The sequence below is a fragment of the Lactuca sativa genome, chromosome 5 (assembly GCF_002870075.4).
Source record: "Lactuca sativa cultivar Salinas chromosome 5, Lsat_Salinas_v11, whole genome shotgun sequence".
Lineage (NCBI taxonomy): Eukaryota > Viridiplantae > Streptophyta > Magnoliopsida > Asterales > Asteraceae > Lactuca > Lactuca sativa.
Genome location: NC_056627.2, coordinates 48,299,966 through 48,325,423, shown reverse-complemented (window position 1 = coordinate 48,325,423; position 25,458 = coordinate 48,299,966). Strand labels below are relative to the sequence as shown.

General features: G+C 35.8%; 1 protein-coding gene across 1 annotated transcript; it reads left to right on the top strand.

Annotated features, from left to right (window-relative positions):
* Positions 1 to 6,375: 6,375 nt before the first annotated feature.
* LOC122197992 (uncharacterized) lies at positions 6,376 to 9,279 on the top strand. The gene is made up of 12 exons (XM_052771556.1): positions 6,376 to 6,641; positions 6,724 to 6,742; positions 6,838 to 6,896; positions 7,110 to 7,116; positions 7,261 to 7,319; positions 7,385 to 7,442; positions 7,602 to 7,733; positions 8,105 to 8,109; positions 8,439 to 8,587; positions 8,631 to 8,716; positions 9,021 to 9,102; positions 9,215 to 9,279. The coding sequence occupies exons 1-12, from the start codon at positions 6,376 to 6,378 to the stop codon at positions 9,277 to 9,279; spliced, it is 987 nt and encodes a 328-aa protein (XP_052627516.1).
* Positions 9,280 to 25,458: the final 16,179 nt, after the last annotated feature.

Genomic DNA, 25,458 nt, shown 5'->3' with positions numbered 1-25,458 from the left:
AAAATATTGCAATTTTTATTTTTGAAATGATTTAATGTTCTTAACTAAACATAGGTAAATCACTTAATCTAGTATTCACATATTTGATAGGTGTAATTAATTGATGTGGGATTGTGTAGAGTGGCTTTTAATTTTTGTTGGTAATAGATGTACTTGAAATTTTATAATATGAATTTGTAAATAAATTATTTCGTCTCATTCAAAAAGATAATCAATTTATAGATTTGTTTTGACTTTGTATTGATGCATGATATGTTTTTTTTTTTTCATTACTATAAGTATTTAATGTAGATGTTGTGAATAATTGAAAATCAACAATTTCATATCATGGTTTTATATTGATAAAATCTCGAGTTCGCATAAAAAAAATTTCAGCTTCGAAGGTATGTGGCTAATCCTATTAATTTGATCTAATGATACTAATAAAAATATAAATTATAAGAAAATTTAAGAATTTTTATGTATCATACCATTTACATTTGATACGTTTGGTTTCCTCGCACCGCATGCGGTAGAACTTCTTAAAAGAGTACAACGAATCATGCATAGTAATGTTATATCTCCTAGATCTTCGGATGTAGTTTTTAAAAGAATTAGTTTAACATTCAAAAAAGTTTAGCGGCACAGCTTGTTGCCCGTTTGCCATCTCACTCATTGTACGATGACAATTAAACTTTTAGTTTAATGAATGTTAGCATGCTTTTTCCAAAAAATAATGTGTATTGATCCCTACATAATAACTTTTGTTCATATATAATAATTTATTTTTTATGGAGTTCTACTATATAAACATATAAAACATAAATTGTTGTGTATGATTAAAAACTGTTGCATACGGATCCGTTGATATAATTGAAAAAAAAAATATTAGCAAAGAAAGACTCGATTTAATGAAAAGAAATCAACCGGTTTCAACAAATCTTTTTGTTTTCACGTGGATCATCTTGTTTTTATGTTGAGCTTCTTCTTTTTACGTGGATCATTATGATATTCCATAACCCCGAAAAAGAATTGGCTTTTTGTCCGGAATTTCGCTCACTATTTAGTCGGTTAAAAATGAGTATAACAAGTGTATTATGATGATCCTTATCAACAACTTCATGTATATGGTATGACATTCTTGCATCAAAGTAATGCTTATCGTTTGTTACACTACAACAATTTTTTACAAAAGAAAATAGTTAACAAAAAAATTTCAAAAGAAAATAATGAGTGGTAGCAAAGTTTAATTTGTTAGAATTACGGACTTAGACAAACATAAATATGATAATCAAGATACAAGTAACAATTAAAAACAAAGAATTTAACGTCATTCATTTGATTAGAGTAATTAAGTTAAATCTACAATCCAAATATATATATATATATATATATATATATATATATATATATATATATATATATATATATATATATATAGAGAGAGAGAGAGAGAGAGAGAGAGAGAGAGATAGGTTCAAATGTTTTTGACAACTATTGTGTGCCTGTGTGCACCAATAAGAATTCAGGAAATAATTAATTATTAAATAAATCATTTAAGGGTATTATAGTAATCTTGACATATTTAAATATGGTAGATAATTAATATGTTCTTTATATTCATTTAAATATGGGATGTAGTCAAAATCTGTTGAAAAAAACCCTAGCTGATCACGTATACAGCGATTTATCCTCCCTCTCGTTTTCCCAGCATTGGTCCCTGCTATTCAGCGGGGTTTCGGAGGTTTTGGGCTACCGTAGAAGGGAAGATGTGCTAGAGGTTCGATCAGAGGGCAGGAGGGGTTCCGATGGGGCAAAGAAATCAACGATGAAGTCGAATCTTCATAGGCCTTGATTGATGGGAACAAAAGAGAAAGAAAGCGAGGGGAGGAGGTATCGATCTCCGATGAGTGACTAGACCGAAGAACAAAGGGAGAAGCAGCGGGGTGGGGCTGTTGCTCCGATCGAAGCAGGTCAGGAGGTGGAGAGGATGTGGTGGTGGTCGCTGATTCTTCTTCTCCAGTGAAATCTATGTATTTTTTTTTATTCATGTCTTACGATTATAGTTTTGGTTAATTATTTATATGTCAATTAGTTTATTTGTCAAGACAGAAAAATAAAAAAACATTGCAAGATAGGATAAGTAAAATAACATGCTGTTAGAATATATTGATTTGAAGATTACATTCTGTTAGAGTAAATTACATTTTTTTAATGTTTACTACATTAGAATAAATTACTACAATAGAGTAAATTACATTCTGTTAGAGTAAATTACATTCTATTAGAATAAGTTACAATTTTTTAATGTTTGCTATATTCTCTCAGAATTACAACCCACATTGCCAATTTAAAATATTGTATGCATTCTGCCAAAATTTAAAATGGCATATATATATTTTGTCAGAATAATGGTAGTGCAGTAATGGTAATTGCACTTTAGAGTTAATGATTCTTTTAGAATTTGTGTTTGCCTTTTTTGTAATAGATTTGCTATGATATTTTTCCACAGAATGAACAGGTTCAGTAAAGTCATTCTTAAAGAATACGATATTTTTTTAACCATTCTTAGTTTTTGTTGGACTTTTTATAAGAATCGATTGAAGAATGGTTTGAAGACACGATAGGAAATGCTTGAAGAATGAATCAAAGATTGATCACACTCACATTTTAAGAATCTTGTTATGTTTCACTACAAGAAAAAGACCCTTTTACGATGCGCAAACCACGACACTCGTTGATTTATGTTACGCAAAAGAGAGTGACATTAAAAAGTGTTATCTCTTCAAAAAATTGAAGGATTTAGGTCACGCATTATTGTGTGCCCTTCATTTAGTGTCGAATGTAAAAAAAAAAAAAAAAAAAAAAAAAAAAAAAAAAAAAAAAAAACACACGGAGGGCACTTTATCTAAATTGTGCGTCCTCTCTTCGTGTCGCTTTATAATTTCTACTCAAAACGCGCGTTTCTTAAAAAGGGGAACGAAATTCTCTTAAAATTCTAAAAATTTTAAACACCCCGCTTCAAGATCTCCATTCGTTATCTTCTCCCCTTCTCTTGCAAACCCTAATCACGATATCATCTCTACTACAACTCATATAACCAGTCTACAATTTTTTTCTTAAAAACTCAACGTTCACTCCTGAAGATCACAAAATGGCGACCATCAATTACACGTATATTTTTAGCCTAATACTTTCGTCTGGTTGTACTGCATGGGCAAATTATCCCCGCCCTATCGGACTGCTATACATCTCTACTTCAAGATATCCCATCTCAATGAAAGAGATTCAGGACTCACTACTATCTCATAGCGATTTAGGGTTTTTTGGTACAAGTTATCGACTAAGACACCGACGACTTAGGGTTTTAACTTTCACCACTGCTGCTGCTTCGCCACCTAAGCGAATCGACACTCATAGCGCACCTTCCACTGCGACGAAGCACTAGGATGCTTGATGATTGGCCTCGCATCAAGGTTCCACAGAGCCCAAATCATTCGAACTAGAAACCTTCAGGTACTATCACTACAAGATCTCACCTCCCTTCCCCTTGTCGGTAATATCAGGTCCGACAACCTTATGATTACTTCTTCTATTGCTCTAATTTACAAGCCCTATGTCTTATTAAGGTGTGTTTCGGTTGATTTTTTTCACTATGTTTTCATTCTTCTACCAGAACCCTATCTTGCTAAATCCTTTTGTTTTCTCGGCTTAATTTTTCTAGACCAAGATTTTGTAGACAGGAAGCAGGTGACAGAGAAGCCCTAGACTAGGATTTTGTAGAAATTTTTGGTGTTGAATCAACAATTGTTCGTTCACAGGTTTTCCATTTTTAATCATTCATCTGTTCTTCCCACCATTTTTATTAGGTTCTCAATTTACTTAACATACTTTAGTTCAGTTCTTCTCAGGCACTCATGCCATTACATGTGCCCTGTTTGCTTTCTTGAGGCCTGGTGATGAGGCACTTAATCTACTCATTTAGAAAGCATAAAATTTATTCATTAATTTTTATTAGTTGTTGGCAGTTGGGTCATCACTGACCAGCTTTACAGTTTTACAATCACAAAAACAAATATAGGTAAACAAAACACAAGAAGAAACTGCTTTATAATTTACATTTTACATTTTACAATTACAAATTCAAATCAATCAATGAATTTGTCTTGGATCCAATTTGAAGATTGTTGAGAAAAGGGATGCCTAAACTATTGATGCAACTGAAAACAACTTCAACCTTTGCTACCAAGCCTGCTGACCTGTAGAAATGAACAGCTACACTCATGATGTTTGTTTATTGTTAGATTTGTGTTTTAAAATAAGTTCTGGAATTCTTCTTCTGATGTTAATTTTTTTTTGAATAATTTATGCGTATTGTTCACTAATCCTCTTCATTGTTTATTAGTAGAACTAGGAAATTTGAAATGTTGTTCATTAAACTCCTATTTTGTTTTAATTCTTATTTTATTTTGAGTTGATTTATAATTTTAAAATCAATTCAGTACTTGTTTTGATCTTCTTTTCTTTATTTTTTTTAGTTGATTTATAATTTTCACAATTCTTAAAAGTTAAAACCTCTCAAGAGTTTCCTTTACAAAATTTCTCGTAACACCAAGTTATGGGCAATGTAAACTCTTCTGGAGCAAAATAAGAGGATCAGTTATATTAGGTGATAAAGAAATTAAAATGATTCAGTTTTTTTTGGACCAGGTGTGAGAAAGAGAGCTAAAAGGGTGCTTCCATTTTTGAATTGAGGCTGGGATCACATTTGATCAATCAATTTTTGGTGGTCCTTTGACATTACATGTTAGACCTTTGTGGTTGTTTCGGTTGAGGCCTCACTATCTATTTCCATACCTTTTTTTGAAATGTTTGGTTGTTTTTTTTCCATGTGTGTGTGTGTGGGTTTTTTTTTTTTTTTTGGGGGGGGGGGGGTGGCTGAACATGGTAAATACACTTTCATTTAAAATTTTTGGGCTTGTTTTGGTCTTTCAGTCTTTCTTTTTGTGGCTTCTGGCTGAAGAGCTGAACAATAAATAATGCTTAATGTTACAACTGATGAAGATATGCTCATGGCCCTTGCTCATCAGAAGTACAAGTCTGGAGACTTTAGACTGGCATTAGATCATAACAAGGCTGTTTATGTTTTTACAAATTAAGCATTTTTTTGTTCATTTATTTAGTTTTCTGAATTTACATACCTGTGCCAAATTGTTGGGGTTGCAAAGTTATTCATTCATGACTTTGTAAATGTTTGACTTTTGTAAAACCCACTTGCATGTGGTGCTTTAGCCTTTAGACCCATTTGTTAGAGAGTGAGAGAGAGACATGTAAACACCTTTATAAATAGTGGGTTCATACTACATGTAGAGGTGTGCTTGAGAGATGTAAAAGTGAGTGTGTAAGTGTGTGTTATTTATGTAGTCTAGATCTAGATCCTTTTTGTGTAACACCATATACATTCAATATATCTCTTAAACACCCAAATCACCATGTTCAATTGTGCAAGCTTTAATTCCGCATGCCAAACCATGTTCTTTGTCACTACAATTGGTATCAGAGCGGGTCTTCAAGATCAAGGTGATTTTTGAAGAACGATTCTCGGTTTGGCAATTTTCGTCGCAACTTGAAAAATTTTGGTGAGTCTCTCTCTATGATCTCTTTCAATTTCGTTGAAATCGTGCTTAACGTTTTTGATTTGTGATCATTTGACTCGTTGGATCTAAATTTTTGTTGAAAAACCCATTTGTTGTGATCCAATAAATTTTTGTTGATCAAGTCCCGATCCAATTTTATATTCGTTTATTCGATTCGAGTTTCAAATTGCATGTATTCGTTTGAATCAAGAACTTGTCCAAATTCATTGTAATTCATTTCATATATGGATACTGTTCATCGAGTAGCCCAAATCATCAATCAATTCATGAAGAGCCCAATCAAAAATCAACTTACTGTTCATGATCTATGTTTGAGCCCAAATCTTAAATCGGATGAGAAAATTTTGAGTCCATATGGAGTGTTAGACTAGAGAGAGAAACTTGTACAAACCCATTTGTATATTCTTTCTAGATCTAATATGAGCTTACAAAGATTTATTTACTCCCTGTGTTCTTGAATTTGTATGATGAATCACTAGATCTTTTCTAATTCCGCACATGCCATCATAATCAACACTACTACACAAATGGTGTTGAAAATGTGGAGGCGCCACTTGCAGGATTTGAAGCAAACGGTGTAGAAAACAGGGATCTGCCACCTGTCGATGTGGGCCCCAACGCTGGTGTCGAAGTCGAAAACGCCCCAAAAATTGATGTTTGAGGGGTGCCACCACTCGATCCAAACAAGTTTGATGACAGGGAAGAAGGGGTGGGAGTTGAAAACAAAGAAGACGATGACATGGCACCAAACGGAGTACTAAACAGCCCTGAACCAGACGCCAGGTTGGAAACCCCGACAGGTGGAGTAGGAACAACAGCAGATGATGTGGCAGCAGCAGGTGTTACTGAGCTGGCAAGCAATGCGCCAGATGGCTGGGAGTTAGAAGGGAGATGTAATGTCGGATGTACCCTTCGGGCAATAGCTGCCCATTTCGCGGTTTCCCTCCGGTCAGCTTCAAGTGTTGATCCTCTTGAAGAACAGAAAAAGATAGCAAGGGCACTCAGGTAATTTACTTGCTTTATTAACATAATATATATTTTTTATTGGCAGTTTTGTTTAATACTATGAAGTTTTGTTCTTGTACAGGTTCTCAGGGACACAGAAGGCAACTGTTCTCAGTGAGACCCTTATTCACTTGAGTTTAACTATTTTTTTTCTTGTGCCTTTAATTTAACTCTTTTTTATTTTTTTAAAATGTAGGCTAGAATTGTGAAATCTTTTGATCCCCAAACAGCCCTTTTGTTGATTATGGAGTTACAGTAATAGTTCCTCTTCCTCTCGTATTGGTAAAGCTGGTGCCCCCCCTTGTTAATTGATAGCAATCTCCAGAGTCAGTGACTTCAAAAAAAAATTTAAAAAATATACAAGGTATTATAGATATGAAATAGTGAGTGAATGAGGTTAGGTTTAAAAATGAGAGTTTTTCAATGTTTTAAAACATATATAAATATTATCACATGATGAATTTTCAGTGTTTTGGTATGCACCTACATCCCTAGGTAATAAGAGTTGCATCATAGTAAAAGTAAAACCACGAAACATGGATCTAATGCTAGGTTGGATAATTTGTGTTAGTTACTAATTTATTGTTTTTTTTGGATTTTGATATTTTAATAATAAAAGATAGGAAGATCTGATTTGGTGGATTTAAAAGATTTGCAGGAAATGTTGGTTCGATTATGGTGAGTCAGTAGTCTACATGTCTTTGTCTTGAATTTCTTTATTAAGTCTTTTTTTGTGCATTAAGTAAAAAACAAAGTCATTTGTTATTCAACCTCTCTTCCACACAAAAGGGTAAAATAATGGTCATTTTCTATTTCAGACCAGAACTACTATTATTGACCAAATGGACCTTCGTGAGCAAGTGAAAATGTTATCTGGTCAGGTGGCACTTTGCACTAGTAGCATACTTAACTGATTTGACTTGAAAATACATGATTTAATTTTTTTCCTATTATTTGCAGAGGTTTGGGAATATTGCTGGTGTATTTAAAGTCATGTCGATTTCAATTAGTGCCCTTGAAGAAGGGGAAGTTGACACCGCTTATATAACCAAACTTGCTAAGCTTGCCACTGCTGAGATCATTTCATCAAAGGTAATTTTGGGTCTAGTCTTTTCGGTATTGTTAATATGGTCTTTAAGGGCTACTGAACATATTCATAAAATTGAATTCTCCTTCATGAAGTTTGAGGTGTTGAGTTTAATTGATTATGATGGTTACTAATTAGTTCTATTGTTTTCCAAGTCAATATTCAATTAGCATGTGCTTTTTTGGTTATGATATATGTGATGTTTGTCTCTGGGCCCTAACCATGTGGATTTTGTGAGCTAAATGTTAACTGCCATGGCATAAAAACATGTTTGAATAATATATGTTCAAATAGGAATATAAATTTTTTAGGAATCACTTATGAACAAAACTCTAAATTATTAAATTATAAATATAGATTATTAATATGAAAATAGATAAGGTGACATAATCGTAAAAAAAAACAAATTATTGAAATGTATTCACCATTTAATAATTGTGAATCCATTAAGTTTACAGTTTGATATATAATAGCTACAATAAAATGGGTTATAGTGTGTGGTATGAAATATTACAAGAGGGCTTTGATGCTTCAGAGTTATTTAGAGAATAGATCACTATGAGGTAGGTACTCTTTAGCCTAATAGGATTATTAGGCGGCAATATTCTAGAGAATAGTTTGTTATCTTTTCCGTTCTCTATCAACAGTAGCTCAACCTCAAGCAACACTTTCACCTCAAGGTTATGGCTTTAATTTGTTTTTATATCAAGGAATGAGGCACTTCGAGTTGCTTTCATACATGTTGAAGAGGTTCCAGGTGGTGATGGAAAGATCACAAAGTCATTTTATTCGAAGCTTGTGAAAGCTGATATCAATGGAAAAGACCAGATATCAGTTACTTACTACATGCAAAACCTCGGTCCTTTTCAACCAACTGATTAATGATTAAATATATTTTCCAGATTGTTCCTTTCTCAAGCGGGGAAAAGTCAAAGGTTTTAGATTCCACCTAAATCTTCATGGAATTGTAACGATAGAATCTGCTTCGGTAAGTATACTTTGGTGTTATACTTCATGGAAAAGGGTTTTGAGTTAGAGGTACATATGCTTTTAAAGTTTTGCTTTTTTACACCATTTTACTCTAACCAAACACCATTTGTTGCACCAAATTTGGTGTTATACTATTCCTTTGTACAATTTAGTCCTTCAAGTTTGAGTTTATACATTTTTAGTTAGTTTAAATTTTACAGTTATATTTTAAATCTAATATCTGAACTTGTAATATTATGTTATATACTATATTGATATTAACTAATCATATATATATATTTAAAAATACTTTTATGTTTCAGGTTTTTGGTCTTGAAGCAGATATATGGAGTGCTGGTGTGATTCTTTACATTCTTCTTTGTGGGGTCCCACCTTTTTGGGGAGGTAAGTCTAAAGGAATAAAAGACTAATAAGTTAATAAGTTAATAACTTATCAAATGCTCTAAACTTTCTTTTTAGTGACTGAATTTATGTTCTTTTTTTTGTTCCATGATAGAATCTGAAAATGAGATCTTTGAAGAGGTTTTGAGGGGTAAACTCGACTTTTCCTCAGATCCATGACCTAGTATCTCTGAAAGTGCTAAAGATTTGGTTAGGAAAATGCTTATTAAAGACCCCAAAAGACGAATAACAGCTCATGGTGTTCTTTGTAAGTCTTGGTTGTTATAAAATTTTCCTATAAGTATTATTTAGGCTTCTTATGGAACATTAATATTATTGCCTCCGGAATCCGTAGCAACACAAATTGAATCAGCTCTGGAATGCAGTCGCGGATTGGCTCCGGAAAATTGTCAAACTACGGAAACAAAAAAATGTCAAATTTGTAATAAAATATTATGCAATGGATTCTATTTTTTTGTATATGATATTTTGTATGACATTAAATTTTATGAAATGGATTATATTTTTTATATATGATATTTTATTTTCTATTATGAGGCATTAAATGCAAAATTAATTTGAAAATTAGTAAATCTATAAAAAATATATTCTTTTAAACATTTAAAATTATGATACGCAAAAATGTGTGTCATCTTCATTTACGACATGGCCTTTCTTGACAGGGACTTTCTTGATACGCATTGCGTGTCATTAACATGTCTGTCGTCTTCCTTTATGACAGGGCCTTCCTTGATACGCATTGCGTGTTGTAAACGCGCGTCGTCGATAGACGACGCACAAAAGCACGTCGTCTCTCTTTATGACAGGGCCTTCCTTGACGCGCATTTGCGCGTCGTCTGAGATTTTTACGACGCGCAATGAGCGTCATAAAAGGTTGTTTTTATAGTAGTGTTTTAAAGAATTACACTTGTTATTCTTTCAAAAAAAATTTATTATTCAAGAATGTTCTTTGTATCACAATCATACAATGTAATTATTTAATATATTATTAGTGCAAGAAGGCATGTATTCTTTATAAAATGTTAGTGTTGATAATATGTTCTATAATTCTTTAAGCATGTTAATATATATAAATATTGAATATAATCATATTCTGCAAGAATAAAATCAAAAATATATTTACTAGTTTATAGTTGATTTTTATGTCATTCTAACAGAATGAAATCGGATATTATCAAAAATTATATTCGAATTAAATTTAAAAAATTCATATTTTTAAAAATAAGGGTATTAATTATCCCTTAAAATCTGGAAATTTCCTTTTTTAATATAGGTTAATTGACCAAAATACCCTTATGTTGAAATTTATGTGATTATATGGTACATGTTACCCTATTTTAATATCATAGACCCTCAGATCAAGATCATTGATTCTATTCTCCGTTGGTCCAGATTTGTGCTACGGGCACACAATAGATGTCAAGAACATTTGAACCTAGCCCTATATATATATATATATATATATATATATATATATATATATATATATATATATATATTGATAATTTTGAATACATACTTTCAATATTATAGTTACAATCATATTGTATTGCAAGATCTATTTATAATAAATGTTTGACCTAATTACTTCTAGATTGGGCCACATGGACCTATGACTAATGTTTTAAAAATCAGGTTTTTAATTAAACCGGTATGGTGACTAGTTCTTAGTTCAACCGGGTTGTATATCACAAGCTCAAACATTATAACTACACATAACATGTTGTAGATCAATCCAAATACATTAAAGCATATAACCATAAGTTTTACATCAATCCAAGTACATTAAAAAGTAAGATAAAGTATAATACCAAAATAAAATATAGTTTTAGATGAATACAAACGTATAAAAAAGTTTCATAACATTTACCATACTTAGTAACAAAACCACATCACTTAAGCTATAGAGAAAAACTTATCAAATACCCAATACATATAATTTCTTTATCATTTTGAGGCTCTACAAAGTTTACCAATATAAACATTATAAATCAAGTTAAATGTTATCTAATTACTCCATATCCATTTTCTAAATATAACATCCGTTTTCAAAAAGTTTCTTAATTAAGAATGGTGGACTCCAATTTAGTCAAGAGTAGGTATAGGCCAGGGATTAAAAACGATAAAGTTTGGAACTTATTAGATGTTGATAATATTGTTGAAGTAATTTAAGCCACTAAATTGTATTGGTTTCATAAAGGGGTAAAATGGGAAAATGTGTCTGGACTTTTTGCATGCATAAAAATGAATTTCGCTATGCTTTAAGTTAAAGGAAATTGGATAATATTGTGAGGCTTGTCAATACCTTCGTGTTCATATTAAGATCATTGAAATTAGGTTTAGAACAAAGAAGTTATGATTTTTTGAAGCTGAAGCTAAAAATAGAAAAATTCGAGATTTATCTCAGAAGCGCGGAGCTCCCTTTAATGAGCGTAGGGCACCTCCGGACTAGTAGGCTGCACGTTTTTAGGTGGTTTTTAGAATATTTAAAGGCCATTAACCCTATAGTTCATCATTTTTAGCCTCCGCCTCCTCTAGAATGCCTCTAATGAAACCCTTGCATCCATTAAAGTGTTTGGAGCTCATCCTCTTTCCTAAATTCATTTTGGTGCTCCTTTTTGTTCATATGGTGTTTTTGGGTGATGATGCATGAAAGCTTAGGCAAGGAATCATGGATCTTGAAGATTTCAACCTTCTTAACACCTTTGGACCTTCGTAAACTATAAAGTTTCAAGCTTTATTATGCTTCCTCCATAGATCTAAGAGTTTATTGGATTTTTAGTCCATTTTAGTAAGTTATGGTCCCTTTGTGGCTTATCCCATTGAGTTGGAAGAACTCTTGAGCTTTTGATTGATGTTTGGGATGTTATATGGTCATTTGGGTGAGTAAAGAGTGCATGCAAGAGTTCTCTTTACTCCATTCATAAAGAAAGTTGGGTTTTTGGTCATTTCTAAACTTAGGGTTTTAGATCTTGGAAGTTTGTGGCTTTATAATTGATACAGTTGGAAACTTCATCTATTTAGACATCATGTTGATTCAGATATGAAAGTATAATGCTTGGACACATCAGATTAAGTCAGGAAAGATGAATTATTGGACTTTTTGAGACTTAAAATTTAGATCTTGCTTGATTGGAGTGTCTTAATGAGTAAAGTTGGAAATTTTATCCATTAACACATTGTTGAGGACCATATATGAGAATTGGAAGCTTAAACTTAATGGATTAAGTTGCAAAAATTGAGTTGGAATTATTCTGGGCGCGATGCACCTGTTTGGGGCGCGGGGTGCTTTTGGGTTGTTTAGAAGACGCATCTTTTTAGATCCAGAATCTGACTATTTTGTCATGTAGTAGGTGCAAGGCACCAAGTAGGGGCGCAAAGCGTCTAGTTGACCAAAAGTTAACTTTTTGACTTTTAATCGTTGGCTTTTGACCACTTTGACTTTTGGGCCAAATTTGGGTAGAACTAAGTGTTTGCTAAGGACTGGTCTTATTTTGGTATTAAGTAGCTTGTGTTGGTTGTTCTGTTGCTGAGGTTGTTGTTGATCTTCTACCGTTTAGCCCATATGAGTTTTCTCACTGTATAACTTATGACATAGTTACTATGTTGTGGTTGCGTGCTTAGATAGACTGATAGGGTCTTGATTGTTGCATATATGTTTGTATGCTTCATTGAGTAGATGTGACTCGTGGTACATTGAGTCGATGAGACTCACACGTCATTAAGTTGATGTTACTCAGAGTCAACATGACTCATGCTTCATTGAGTGTGAACCCGTTGTTTCTATATGTGGTTGTTGTACCGTATGTGATACTTTGGAAACTCACTAAGCTTTGTGCTTACATTTTTGGATTAGACCTTTTTTCAGGTACTTCAGATGATTGTGGGAAGACGAGGTTGTAATGTCCCAAAAATACTAATAAAAAATTTCATTTTAAACCATCAAATCCATACAACATTTGTTCCAAAACCATTCATAGTAAAATGTATATTTCAAACATCAGAGTAAAACAATAATAATCAATGTGGAAAAAGCCATCTGGGGATGTTGTGCAGTCAAACCGATCTCTTCCCTGTAGAATTGGAGGTACTTGAAAATGTTTAAACCACAAAACCATAAGCACAAAGCTTAGTGATTTCCCCAAAATACCACATACCATACATAAGATTGTATATGCTAAGGGCTACGATATAGTCTTACACTCACTTCTTACCATGGGACAAATCATGGTATTTCCTTGCAATATCGAGGGCCAAATCCCGATCATACAAACAAGTACCAAGGGCCACACCATGGTCTTCCATGCAAGAATAACAAAGATAACAAGCATCCTACATACAAATACCAGTGGCTAGATCCCGGTCTTTCATATAATTGCCAGGAGCCAAATTGTGGTCTTTCATACATACGTCAAGGGCCATACCTTGGTTATCCATGAAATTATCACAAAGACAACTAGAATCCTACATATTATAGTGAGAAGACTCACCTCGTAGATGTAGTAAACACCTAATGGCTCTCACAGTCAATGATCAGGTGCTATACACTTCCTAATGTAACCCCCGCAACTTTAGGCTAGACAGTTAAGATATATTAAGCAATAAAAACAAGTTTTTGATAGAAGATTATTTAGGATAAATAATCCTAACCAAAGTTATACTATATATGACAAGGATTCTGTATATATAAAGAAATCTGAAATCTAACTTCATATGAAGAAGTTATGCTTCTTCGAAGTTTCGTGATTAAACCGGCATGACTCTACTAGCATAAAAAGTGAAATTTTGATATATTACTTTTTAGCCTAAGTAATCTAAACAAAAGTCAAAAAGATGTAAAACAGAGAGCATGCATATTGCTACATCCCGAAATAAGGTACGTTTACCATTCCTTGAATATTTTCTAAATTTGTCGAAGTTGGTCCCTAAGAGAGAAAAGCTGACAAAAAAGTCGTACGCAGGGCGTACGCATGAGTACGCGCAGCGTACTCATGCATCATGCATGAATGCAGAAGGCCAACTAGTATGTTGGGCGTACTAGCTCAGGTGCAAAACCCTAATATTTGAATTGATCCCTATAAAAAAACAGTAGGGCTTCATTTCCAACCACCCTTATCAGCCTCCAACCCTCCCATAAACCCTAATATCGTGTGTGTATGCTATTGCAAGATTTGATTGTTCTTGGCTCTTGTAGTTGAAGAAGGAGGTAAGAAAAGAAGAAGAAGGTCCTAGCAAGCTTGAAGATCTAGAAACTCCCTACCTTTATGCATCATTTTCAGGTATAAAGCTTATACCTTGACTAGTGTTCTTCTAGATCTCTTTAGTTTAAAATTTATGATCTAAAAGTCCCTAAGTTTGGACCTTTTTGAGTTTTGGGCTCTCTAGAGGGTTTAAGTTGTCCTTTCATGCATATTAAGACATCTAGGTTGATAAAAATGCTTGTTTGATATCCCCTTTTGACTCATGCATGAGTAAAGTAGATTAGAATGGATGAAATCATGCTTTGAGCCTCTCTTCGCCATGCAATGACTTAAAGCCCACAACTTTATGGATTAAGAGGCTTTAAATTAGTCAGATTTATGGTTTGAATGGTTATCTTAACGGATTAAGACGTCAAATGGTGGATTTGGAGATTTTTGGAGTACGTCATGCGTACTTCTAACTAAGCACAACGTAGTCTGATTTTCCCCTGATGCAAGTTGATCCAGTTGTACGCCCAACGTAAAGTGTGGTATGCCCAATGTACTCATCAAACATTGAATTTTTTTAAATTTACCTTTGGTTAATGTTTAGGGTTTTCGGACCAAGGGAAGGGCAAAATGGTCCTTTTTCCCTTAGTAGGTTGGGTCGTGGGATTTGGACTCGTGAGTGGTATTGGGCCTTAATTAATCAAGGTTAATTATTTTGTTGACTAGATGGAGTCTAGATCCGGAAGTTCGTGTGCTAGTTTTTTGTTTCATCAATATCAGGTGAGTCTCCTCACTTACTCTAACCAGTATGGTAGGGTAATTGTATTATGATGATCAGCTGGGTCTAGTTGTTATGTTATGTTATGATATGATAATTACATGTGACTGAAACTTCCGATAGCCAAACATGGTTGTTGTTAACCCTTCAAGCGTGTTGTTAGCTCACCGGGACTGCAGATAGCCCCAGGGTTGTAGATAACCCATAGTTGTTTATTTATGTTCTGTAAATGTGGTATCTTGGGTAACTCACTAAGCTTTGTGCTTACAGTTGTTGGTTTATATGTGGTAGGTACTTCGCCGGACTGCGGGAAGGTGAAGGTCTGACTGTACACACGCACTGGAGAATTTACTACTGGGACATGTTTTTATGTACTCTGATAATTATGATACTTGTTGCTTTGGTATAATCATGTATTTGATGACTTGGTTGTGAAACTATGATTTTTGATAATTTAAAAATGAAAAAAATGGTCTAAAATTCATGGGGTTACAATTTGATATTAGAGCCCTGGTTTGAGGGATTTAGATGAACCTTTGGGTGATTCCAAACTCAAACTAAGGATCTGAAAATTTTTAAGAACTTAACAAGAAATGAAGACTTTTATGGAAGAAAAACCCAAAAAAACAGTGTGTACAATTGACTAGCGCTCGAGCAGCAGTTTCCCAAAATACCTCCATTTATATTCTTGAGTAGTGTAGAGCATATATTTTTATATTATGAGGTGATAGAATTGCATGCTAGCTAGATTTAGGCTAAGGAATATTGTAGAGTTAGTATGAAAATGTTGCCTGATTTGTGATGCCTTAGCCTATGAGTTCATTTTTATGGGATTGAAAATGTCTTTACTATTTGATTCGCGTATGCTACATAGTTGTACATAGTTGGGATTTTATATCCTCAGAATGTTTGATTTAGACTTTCTTCTTGTTCTTTGTTTGGTTGTGGATTTGAGGTAGGATCATTTATTTGAATGTCTATCGAGTCTCGTATTATGTACAATTGGCATACGCGAAGCAAATAACGAGGGCAACGAAGATCTCGTGAGGCAGAACAGTGTTGGGAGCAGTCTAGAGTTAGTGTCTAGATGTATGGTTGTGGTTATTTGGAACAAGTAGGGAAATTCCATAGCTGATATGAGGAGGTAGAGTTCTTGGGGTCTCGAGGGTACGACCCGAGACAAATGCAGATTGATGTGGAATGTAGTATTGGGCCCTTACTACTGAAAGCACCGGATCTGTATGTGGCTCGAAGAATAACCTTGAGGGACTAAAGAGCTTGTAGGGGTGTGAGTTTTGATATATGCGTTTTAGCTTCTGCTGATAATTTTCATATGCATTTTAGTATGTTGGTTACCCGAGGTTCAAGCTCCAGCAACTCCGAGAGGCCAAGTACTAGTGATGATGAGATCCGTAGGATTGTTACCACAGAGGTGGTAGCGACAATCCGAGAGGCAATACCAAAGATGTTGGGTCTGTTAAGACCACGCTAATTGAGACCTTTGATGAGTGATATGTTGTTGTCACTGAGGCTGCTGCTGTCGCAGCCACCACAACTCTTACTGTTGCGAGACGCAGAGGGGGGGGGGGGGTGATTTGTTGTGGTATCGGGAGTTCACCAACACGAAGCTACATGAGTTTGATGGGACCTAGGATCCTATTGTTGCTATGAGATGGATCTCTGACGTTGAGGGATGTTTCTATACTTGCTTTTGTTCGGACAATTTGAGGGTTCGATTCGCATTGAACCTGCTTCGCTTGGGAGCGAAGGACCGGTGGATGTTTGTGATAGGTCACTACACGCTTGCAGATAATGATGCGATGACTTGAGAGAGGTTTATAGTGATGTTCAGGGATTAGTGTGTACCCATACTTAAGCGTGAAAGGTTAGCCCAGGAGTTCTTGTTTCTCAAGCAAAAGATAGAGACAGTGACTAAGATCACTAGGATATTTCATGAGAGGGATTTGTTCTGCCATTAGCAGGTATTGACAGAGAAGGCTCGTGTGGCTCGATATTTGAGTATTTTGAGGAGGGATATCAGGGAGTTCATGGCAAACACTATGTATAAGACATTGGCTGAGCTGCAGACCAATGCCAAGAGGAGAGAGATTGAGCTAGTGACCCAGGCTAGGTAGTACAGGAAGACCCAGGGGAGAGACAAGAGGCCAGTGCAATCGCATCCGGTGACTAAACGAGAAAATATCACTGATTAGAGAGCCGGAGGCCAGAAGGGCCACACTTGTGGGACGTCTGGCGTGGGGAAGGAGGGACCAAATCGATCCGAGTCGGCTTGCTACCTGTGTGGCAAGGATGGGCATATGGCTAGGGATTTCCCCTAGGTATTTGGGGTTTGTTTCAGCTGCAACTAGACGGGCCACGTGAAGGCCGGTTGTCATCAGCTTGCATTTAGCGCGGTTCAGAGTCCTGCACCAACGACCCTGCATATCACTGATGGCCGATAGGGGAAGGCCGAGGCACCAAGGCCTCGGTGATGGGTTTTGAGCATAACCACTAATCCCTATGTGTGCATGCAACCCTAATTTGTAGGATCTATGTTTTCACTATTGGACATGCAAGTATTGAACACAAAAATAAACCCTATAGGACATGTACTATAATCGAAATTCATAAGAATAGATAGTCGACATACCTTTGATTGTTATGTAGTAATAACAATGTAGATCCAAGATTTCTTGAGGCTTGAGAGCAAGTGTCACAAGTGTCACACCTCTAATGGCTCACAAACACACTTAGCAAGAGGATGATTTATAATACAGAGGAGGAGAGAAATTTTGGCTCTTCTTAGGGTTAAAAGTGATGGCCGAAATCTCAAAGGGGTATAGTCCTTTATATAGGTAGCTTAGAGCCAAAGCTAGGGTTTTAAGGAGGAAACCCAAATTCCTTAGCTTAAGGCCTAAGCAGCCTAAGAACCTCATCCAAGAGGCCCTTGGACGAAATTTCTAGGGTATTCCTAGAAGATTTCGTCCAACCCATCTAGGAAGCTTCTAGAGCCTAATCCCACAACTATTAATAAATTGCTAAATAGCCTCGACATGTTTTAATTAATTCCTTTAATCCTAATTCAAATTAATTTCAAATTAAATAATATGATTTCTAATTAATATATTATTTCCATAATATACTAATAAATCATTGATGTTAAATTATTATTCCGAATAATAAAATTTTCCTCATTCTCAATATATCATCCTGTATAGTTTCTAGTTTGAAGACATCCCAAAAGGACTGTGCTACTATCAATTCAAGTTCATGCTAATTATAGTTATGGGCTTAGACACCTAATACAACAGTCTCCCAATTGGATAAGTCTAATAATTATAGCTCTAATTATAAGTTCAACAAGTGACTAGCAAATTGTAACTCTCAAAGCTGTTGTTAAACTTTGACCCAGTTAGTTATGTGTCCTTAGATAAGTGATCAAATATTCCTCTGTTCTACAAGATATTGTATGGACATGAGATATGGATTATAATCAATCTCTCTATCCAATATTCATTTCCCGATTTTTGATTTATGACGATTGATTCAGACTACCAATTGAACACATAAATTCAGTCTAGGCTTGGCCAACCGCTTAAGATGTCATCATGAAATCATCGAGGGGCCCACATATATCGCTTTTCCGGTTAGGGCAAAAGTAACGGATAAACTTTGACTTATATGCTTGCAGTATTTACTCATCAGATCATACACAACAATACATTTTATGACATCAAGTTACTGATGTGTTTACGTATTATCAATGCAGAACTGACTTGTAAACAACAACTCATATATCTCGGTTTCAAAAATATAAAATATTATCGTCTCAAAATTACTCGTGATAAAATTCATGAAGTAATTCTCTAAGCGTGGGTTAATCTAATGCTTAAAATCCCCATTTCCAAGTACTGATGAACATTGCAACAAACAATTGCTATGTCTAATTACCATAGACAATCTAAAATTTAATTCATGCCTGTCTTAATTCGCTACTTACGTCCAAAATTACGAGCGACTATTGATGTTTTGAATAATCCAATTATTCGGGAAGTAAAACATGCAAAGTGAAACACAATAATAACCTACTAACTATGGTCTCAAACCTATTGAATATAAATAAAACTCTTATTATTTAATCACCATATTAATTAGACTTTATTCATTGTATAATGTTTCAACTAATCAACTAAATACTTGAATTAAACATCAGTCATGTAATGTAATAAACATGTATACTATGTCTCTCTATGGTCCTTCCTTTTCGAACAGATCGATTAGACACTATTCAAATGATGCTCATTTCATAATCCTAATTCTTGTTACTACTAAATGTGTTAGAGTTCAACTTTACATGCAATATCCTTTTGTGATGCCTAGGCTTCAAAGTCACAAAGACTTTGCCAATGATATCACAAAATGTTCCATTGGAACTTTGTTAGGAAAAACAATTCCATGGTAACAAAATCTCAAATTCAAGGTATACTCCTTGAACACCTTCCTTGCATTAAAAATCCTAACTCACATATAGATTTGATCATCAAACTCCATTATGGAAACATTTTCCATATTCCCATATGTTCATCAATTCTGAATAAGAATCACCACCACTCAGAATTATGTAAATACGTTCCGTCCAAATATAACTATACTTTCAACTATCCACAAGAAATCAATCATCAGATTATCCTTAATAGTTGTTTAACAGCTTTAGTTATACGAAGTTCTAGTCCTTTTCCCTCTCAATGCACTATACATTTGGAAAATCAGAACAAGTGAATATTATAGCATATGAAATCAATACTGTATCTAAAGCATATGAGATTCGATACATAATGTATTACATAAAGGCATGATATCATATCAGTCTCTTGCTATAATAATTCCATATATCGAATTTCCTATGTAGAATCATTTCAACACGATATTCGTATATGTCCATGACTAAGTTCTTTCAAACCTTTCAATCTAAACTTTCAGATTTGAAATGAAGTATGAGTGTCCTTTCCCCAAGTCTTATCATAGCAAAACACTTTCCAAATATAGAAACTTGCAAATTGAAAACTTTGTTTCCTATAAATAGTATTGCCAACTTGCAACACTTAGCATAACAATTATGCTCTCACTAGCATAACAATTATGTTTCCATGTGCATAACAATTATCCTCCCACTAGCTTTGACATGTACCTAGAAATCAACTAGACTTCCAGAATATGTGATGCTTTGATGAGTCTTCAACCAGACTTCTGAAGCTCATACACCTTTCATTCGATAACATATGTGTGTGTCTAAACCCTTTTGGAACTTATATCTTAAGTCTTGAACGTTAAAACTATTGTTTGACTTTTACCAATTCGAACTATGAAAAGGGATGCTGTAACTATATGCAAATTTGAGAACGCAATTATTAAAACTTCTAACCATATTGATATTAATTAGATTTAAAATCTACTAGCGAAAGTGTTTCCTCATAATCATTTTCATGAATCAGAGTGAAACCTTTTGCCACGTAGATTTTATGGTGTATGTGCTCTTATCCATGTGAATTTATCAGTTGCAGCCTATAATAATGAGATAAGGTTAAGGAAAAAACCAAAATCAAATTTAGTTTTCCCTTTATGGACTGAACTTTGCTTATTTTTAATTTCTTGCCTTGTTTTCAGCCCAAGGGCATACCATGTCTTCCATGTTGTTTAAGCAGCTCACTTCCATTAACCAATGTACTATCACTAACCAGCATGCTCTGCCTTTTGCAGTTAAATGAGAACCACATAACCTATAAGTATTGCGAACACAACAGGACAGAGCACAGAAACAAGAATGTGTCAACTTAAGACGATATGTTATCAACCTTAGGTTGTGTGCTACTGTAACACCCCGATTTCTTGGATTTGGAAACTTGAGGATTTAGTGCAAGTTGTGGGGCCTACTCGACGAGTTGGTTGGCCCAAACTCGTCATGTACGAGTAGATCAGGACGCGTGGGTTAGGAAGCCTACTTGTTGAGTTGGAGGGATAGACTTGACGAGTTGAGGCTGTGTGATGAAACCCTAATTTCTAGGATGTGCAGCCTATTTAAAGGACCTTAAGTCCTTTACCCTACATCCCTTACCACCTTTCATGTTCAGAGAGTAACCCTAGCAAGCTAAGTATGCGTGTGAGGCCAAAAGTATGTTTTTGGAGCATTCCTTGAAGAGACTTGAGGACCTAAAGGCTTGTAATGAGGGAAAGATTGTAGATCCAACATCTACATCATGTTGGCATCCAGTGGGAGGTGAAAAGTCTCTACCTTGGCTTTCCATTCCTTAGATATCTTCTTATGTGTGTTATGGGCTTTTTGGTGCAAAATGGGGGCCATTATTGAGTTAAGCTTGCCCAGATAGGGATGTCAAAAAGTCCCGTGGGGGCCCAGTCCCGTTTGGGGGATTTTTTTAAAAAAAATTGGGGGCGGGGGCGGGGGCAAGATTTACCCCCGTTTTATTTTCGGGGGCGGGGGCGGGGGTAGGCAATCCCGTCCCGAAACCCTCATGGGGACCCCGTTAATAAATTACACATATATTTACATATATTAATTATATAAATATAATAAACAATAACATGATTTTGAGCTTCCAAAATTCATCAAAAAACATGTTTTTAAGTTGTTAGTATAATTTTTTAAAATGCTATAACTTCTTTTATTTTTAACATGTAAAATTCTGCAATAAATAATTATTTGTTATCTAAAAAATAGCTTCTTTTAGCCTAAATAACAACTTATTTTAGCTCAAAAAAAGGTAGCCCAAAATTAATCGGGGGCGGGGGAACGGGGGCAGGGGTGGGGGTAATAAAGGGGATTCGGGGGCGGGGGTGGGGGTAGAAAGGCTGAACATTTCGGGGGCGGGGCAGGAGCGGGGGAACGGGGAAATTTCGGGGGCGGGGGTGGGGGATGCACTCCCCGTCCCATTTGCCCCTGTTGACATCCCAACCCTAGCAAGCTAAGTGTGCATGTGAGGCCAAATGTATGTTTTTGGAGCATTCCTTGAAGAGAATTGAGGACCTAGAGGCTTGGAACGAGAGAAAGCTTGTATATCCAACATCTACATCATGTTGGCATCCAGTGGGAGGTGAAAAGTCTCTACCTTGGCTTTCCATTCCTTAGATATCTTCTTATGTGAGTTATGGGCTTTTTGGTGCAAAATGGGGGCCATTATTGAGTTAAGCTTGCCCAGAGGGTATGAGTTTCAGATCTGGACTTCTCTAGGTCCCACGTACATAAAGCTTCAAGCTTTATGAAGCTTTGACCCATCTTCATGTCCTAAACCCCTTCTTGAGATTAGTTTTGGGTGATTTAGCCTTGGGAGGCCTTGCATGATCGTAAAGTTAGCAACTTTACATGGTAACTCCATCCTAGGAGGTTGGATTAGGAGTTGGAAGTTTGGAATCGATTGGAATGAGTTTAATGAGAAAGGGCTGAGGAACTCGACGAGTTAGGCATCCAACTCGACGAGTTTAGTTGGGTTTTCTATTTTCTGGTTTTAGAGTGAACTCGACGAGTTGATGAGACAACTCGACAAGTGGTTAGGGTTTTTCCTCGTTCTTCTAGACTCTGCATGGACTCGACGAGTTGGCTAGCAACTCGACGAGTTGACTCGGGTTTTCGTGATTTCTGAGTATTGAGGACTCGACGAATTCATGAGATGCACTCGATGAGTTGAGTCAACATGGACTTTTGACTTGAGTGTTGACTTTCATTGACTTTTAGGGTTGGGTCAACTTGTGGACTTTAGAGAGCATGGAGGGGTAAAATGGTCTTTCACCCTTTTTGGAGATTTAGTAAAGGATTTAGCTTAACGTTTTATATAATTGTTAAGTATATATGATTGTGATATGTGTAGGCGGAGTCTAGACCAACAGTTCGAGTGTGTGATATATTGCTTTACTCCGCGAGGTGAGTCTTCTCACTATACTTACCTGAGTGGTAATCATTGTGTGACCAGAGGGTCTTATGTGCTTATACTAAGTTATGTGATATTATGCATTTTGTCTCCATGATTTATGCTGTATATTACTCTTGTGTCTTATTCAGTTATTCTGTTCTTATAAGACCGGAGGGTCTTCACTGAGATACCGCTCTGGAGGGTCCGTCCCAAGCTGTGAGACCGGAAAGTCTTCACTGAGATACATGACCGAAGAGTCCTTATCGAGATAGCCATGGAAGCTAATTATTTGCGTGTGGTATTTTGGGGAACTCACTAAGCTTTGTGACTACCGTGTTGTGTGATATGTGTTTCAGGTACTTTTTAGGATCGCAGGAAGGCACCGGCTTGATTGTACACACCAGTTAGTGATCATGATTTTGAGGATTCTAGGATTTTATCAAACATTTTTGACTTGTTTTTTGACAACTTATAAATTTTGTCGTTTTTTGGGAAATGTGATATTGAGTTTTTGTGATTCTAAAAATGAAAAATTTATTTCAAAACTTACAATGTTACAAGTTGGTATCAGAGCCTTGGTTTGAGGGATTCGGATGTACTCTCAGGTATGTCTGGACTCAAACTGAGTATTTGAGAAAATTTTCTAAATAGAAATGATTTTTCTAAAAACGAGTAAGATGTTAAGAGTAAACAAGACGGATCAGTGTGTATAATCTGCCAGAGCCCGAGCAATGATTTCCTAAAGTACCATTACTTGTTTACATTATGAGATATTTATGAGATATTAGAGTTCCATTCTAGAGGATAGGCTAGGTATTTCACAAATTAGGGCTAGAGTTTCCTGGTTCATGATGCCTTAGCCTAGGGGATGTTATTGATTGATATTATCTACTATTTGCTCTATGTAGGTACTGAGTAGGAGTGTCTAGCAGGAATCTTTTAGAGAGAGCTTTGAGTAGATGAGTAATCTAGGAGAGATACCTAGATGTGAGTTTGAGGAATCTATTGAGAGAGTAGTTAGATACCACGAGTGGTAGGGTTGCCTGAGTTTGGTGATGCCTTTTGAGTGGTGGATAGAGCGAGTGGAGTTGTATGCTAGAATGGATTTATGTGCTGGTGGAGGTTTCTTTATGCCTAAATGTTGCTTTCTTTGTGCTTTTTGGAACTCTTAATGATGGGAGTCAGATACTACGTGAATATGATGATATTCAGGAGGTAGATGGTTGGCATCATAAGGAATTCTTCACCAGCTGATGGCAGAAAAGTGTGAGAACCTAGGAGAGCCTAGGGAGAAATTTTAGTGCGATGACTATGCTTTTAAGAGGTAAGTATTCGCTATAGAGTGAGCATGTGTAATGGGATTGGTGATCGAGGAGGTTGAGCAACTACTTAGGAAGTCTGGGACAATCCGTGTGGAAAGTATGGGTAGATGTAGGAGGTAGTATGGGCCGATACTACTGAAAGAAAAGGACTATACTCGAAATAAGGAGAATTCCTGAGGTTCTAAATAGCAGGTTGAGGAGAGATAACATGTTTTGGGTACCATGATCTGTATTAGAGTGTGTTTCCATCTTTACCAGTTATCTTACGAGTAAAATTGAGTTTAGATCCCGATAAGTTTAACTGGTAAACGGCCAGTTGGAGTCGCAGGACTTGAGGAAAAGTGGAGATGATACACTGTGGAGGATTGCGGTCTGGGTTGAGTGATTGGTCGATGGATGAGATGTCACTTTCTGTGATGAGGATTAAACTATTTCCGTTTCCCATGTGGAGCGAAGGAGATAACGAGTTTTCGGTTTCAGAGTTTGGAGGTAAACCCTGTGGTGTAGCATTTGGTTGAGATATTTTCACCAATGTATGTGTGGTATGTCTGCCACGAGGTATTCATATATCGTGAGAGAGTCACCAGAGGAGATTGAGATGGATGAGGACAAGGAGATGCCTTAGATGAGTATATTAAGGCACATTTTTGCAATAGTTCCAGGTAATCAAGAGGAGTATATCGGGGCGGCGACCCTCGTTGTTTACGTTGTATATCGATTGTGAGAGTGAGGTCTCTTGCTTCTATGATAATTCACACGACGGAATGGTGACCGAGGAATCAGAGATGGGGGGTGTGTGTGTGTGATAGTTCATTACTCTCAGGTTGAGAGTCGTGACTAATTCCGGATGGTCGAGATGTTCGGTGATGTGTTGGTATGAGAGTTTGGGTGACTAGAGGCAGTCACATTGGGAGGATTTTGAGGTTTTCATCTTAGATACTCCGGGAAGAGCATCCGTTGATTCTTCAATCAACTTCAGGGACGGTATGAGTAGTTTCGCATGGGTTTGATCGGTAGTGGATGGGGTTGTAGATTGTCATCAACGCCTTCTCAGTCATTGATAATTCCTCCGTGCTTCAAGCTGTGAGTTGGTGTACTTCAAGGCTTCGAGTTGTGTGAGTGGAAGATGA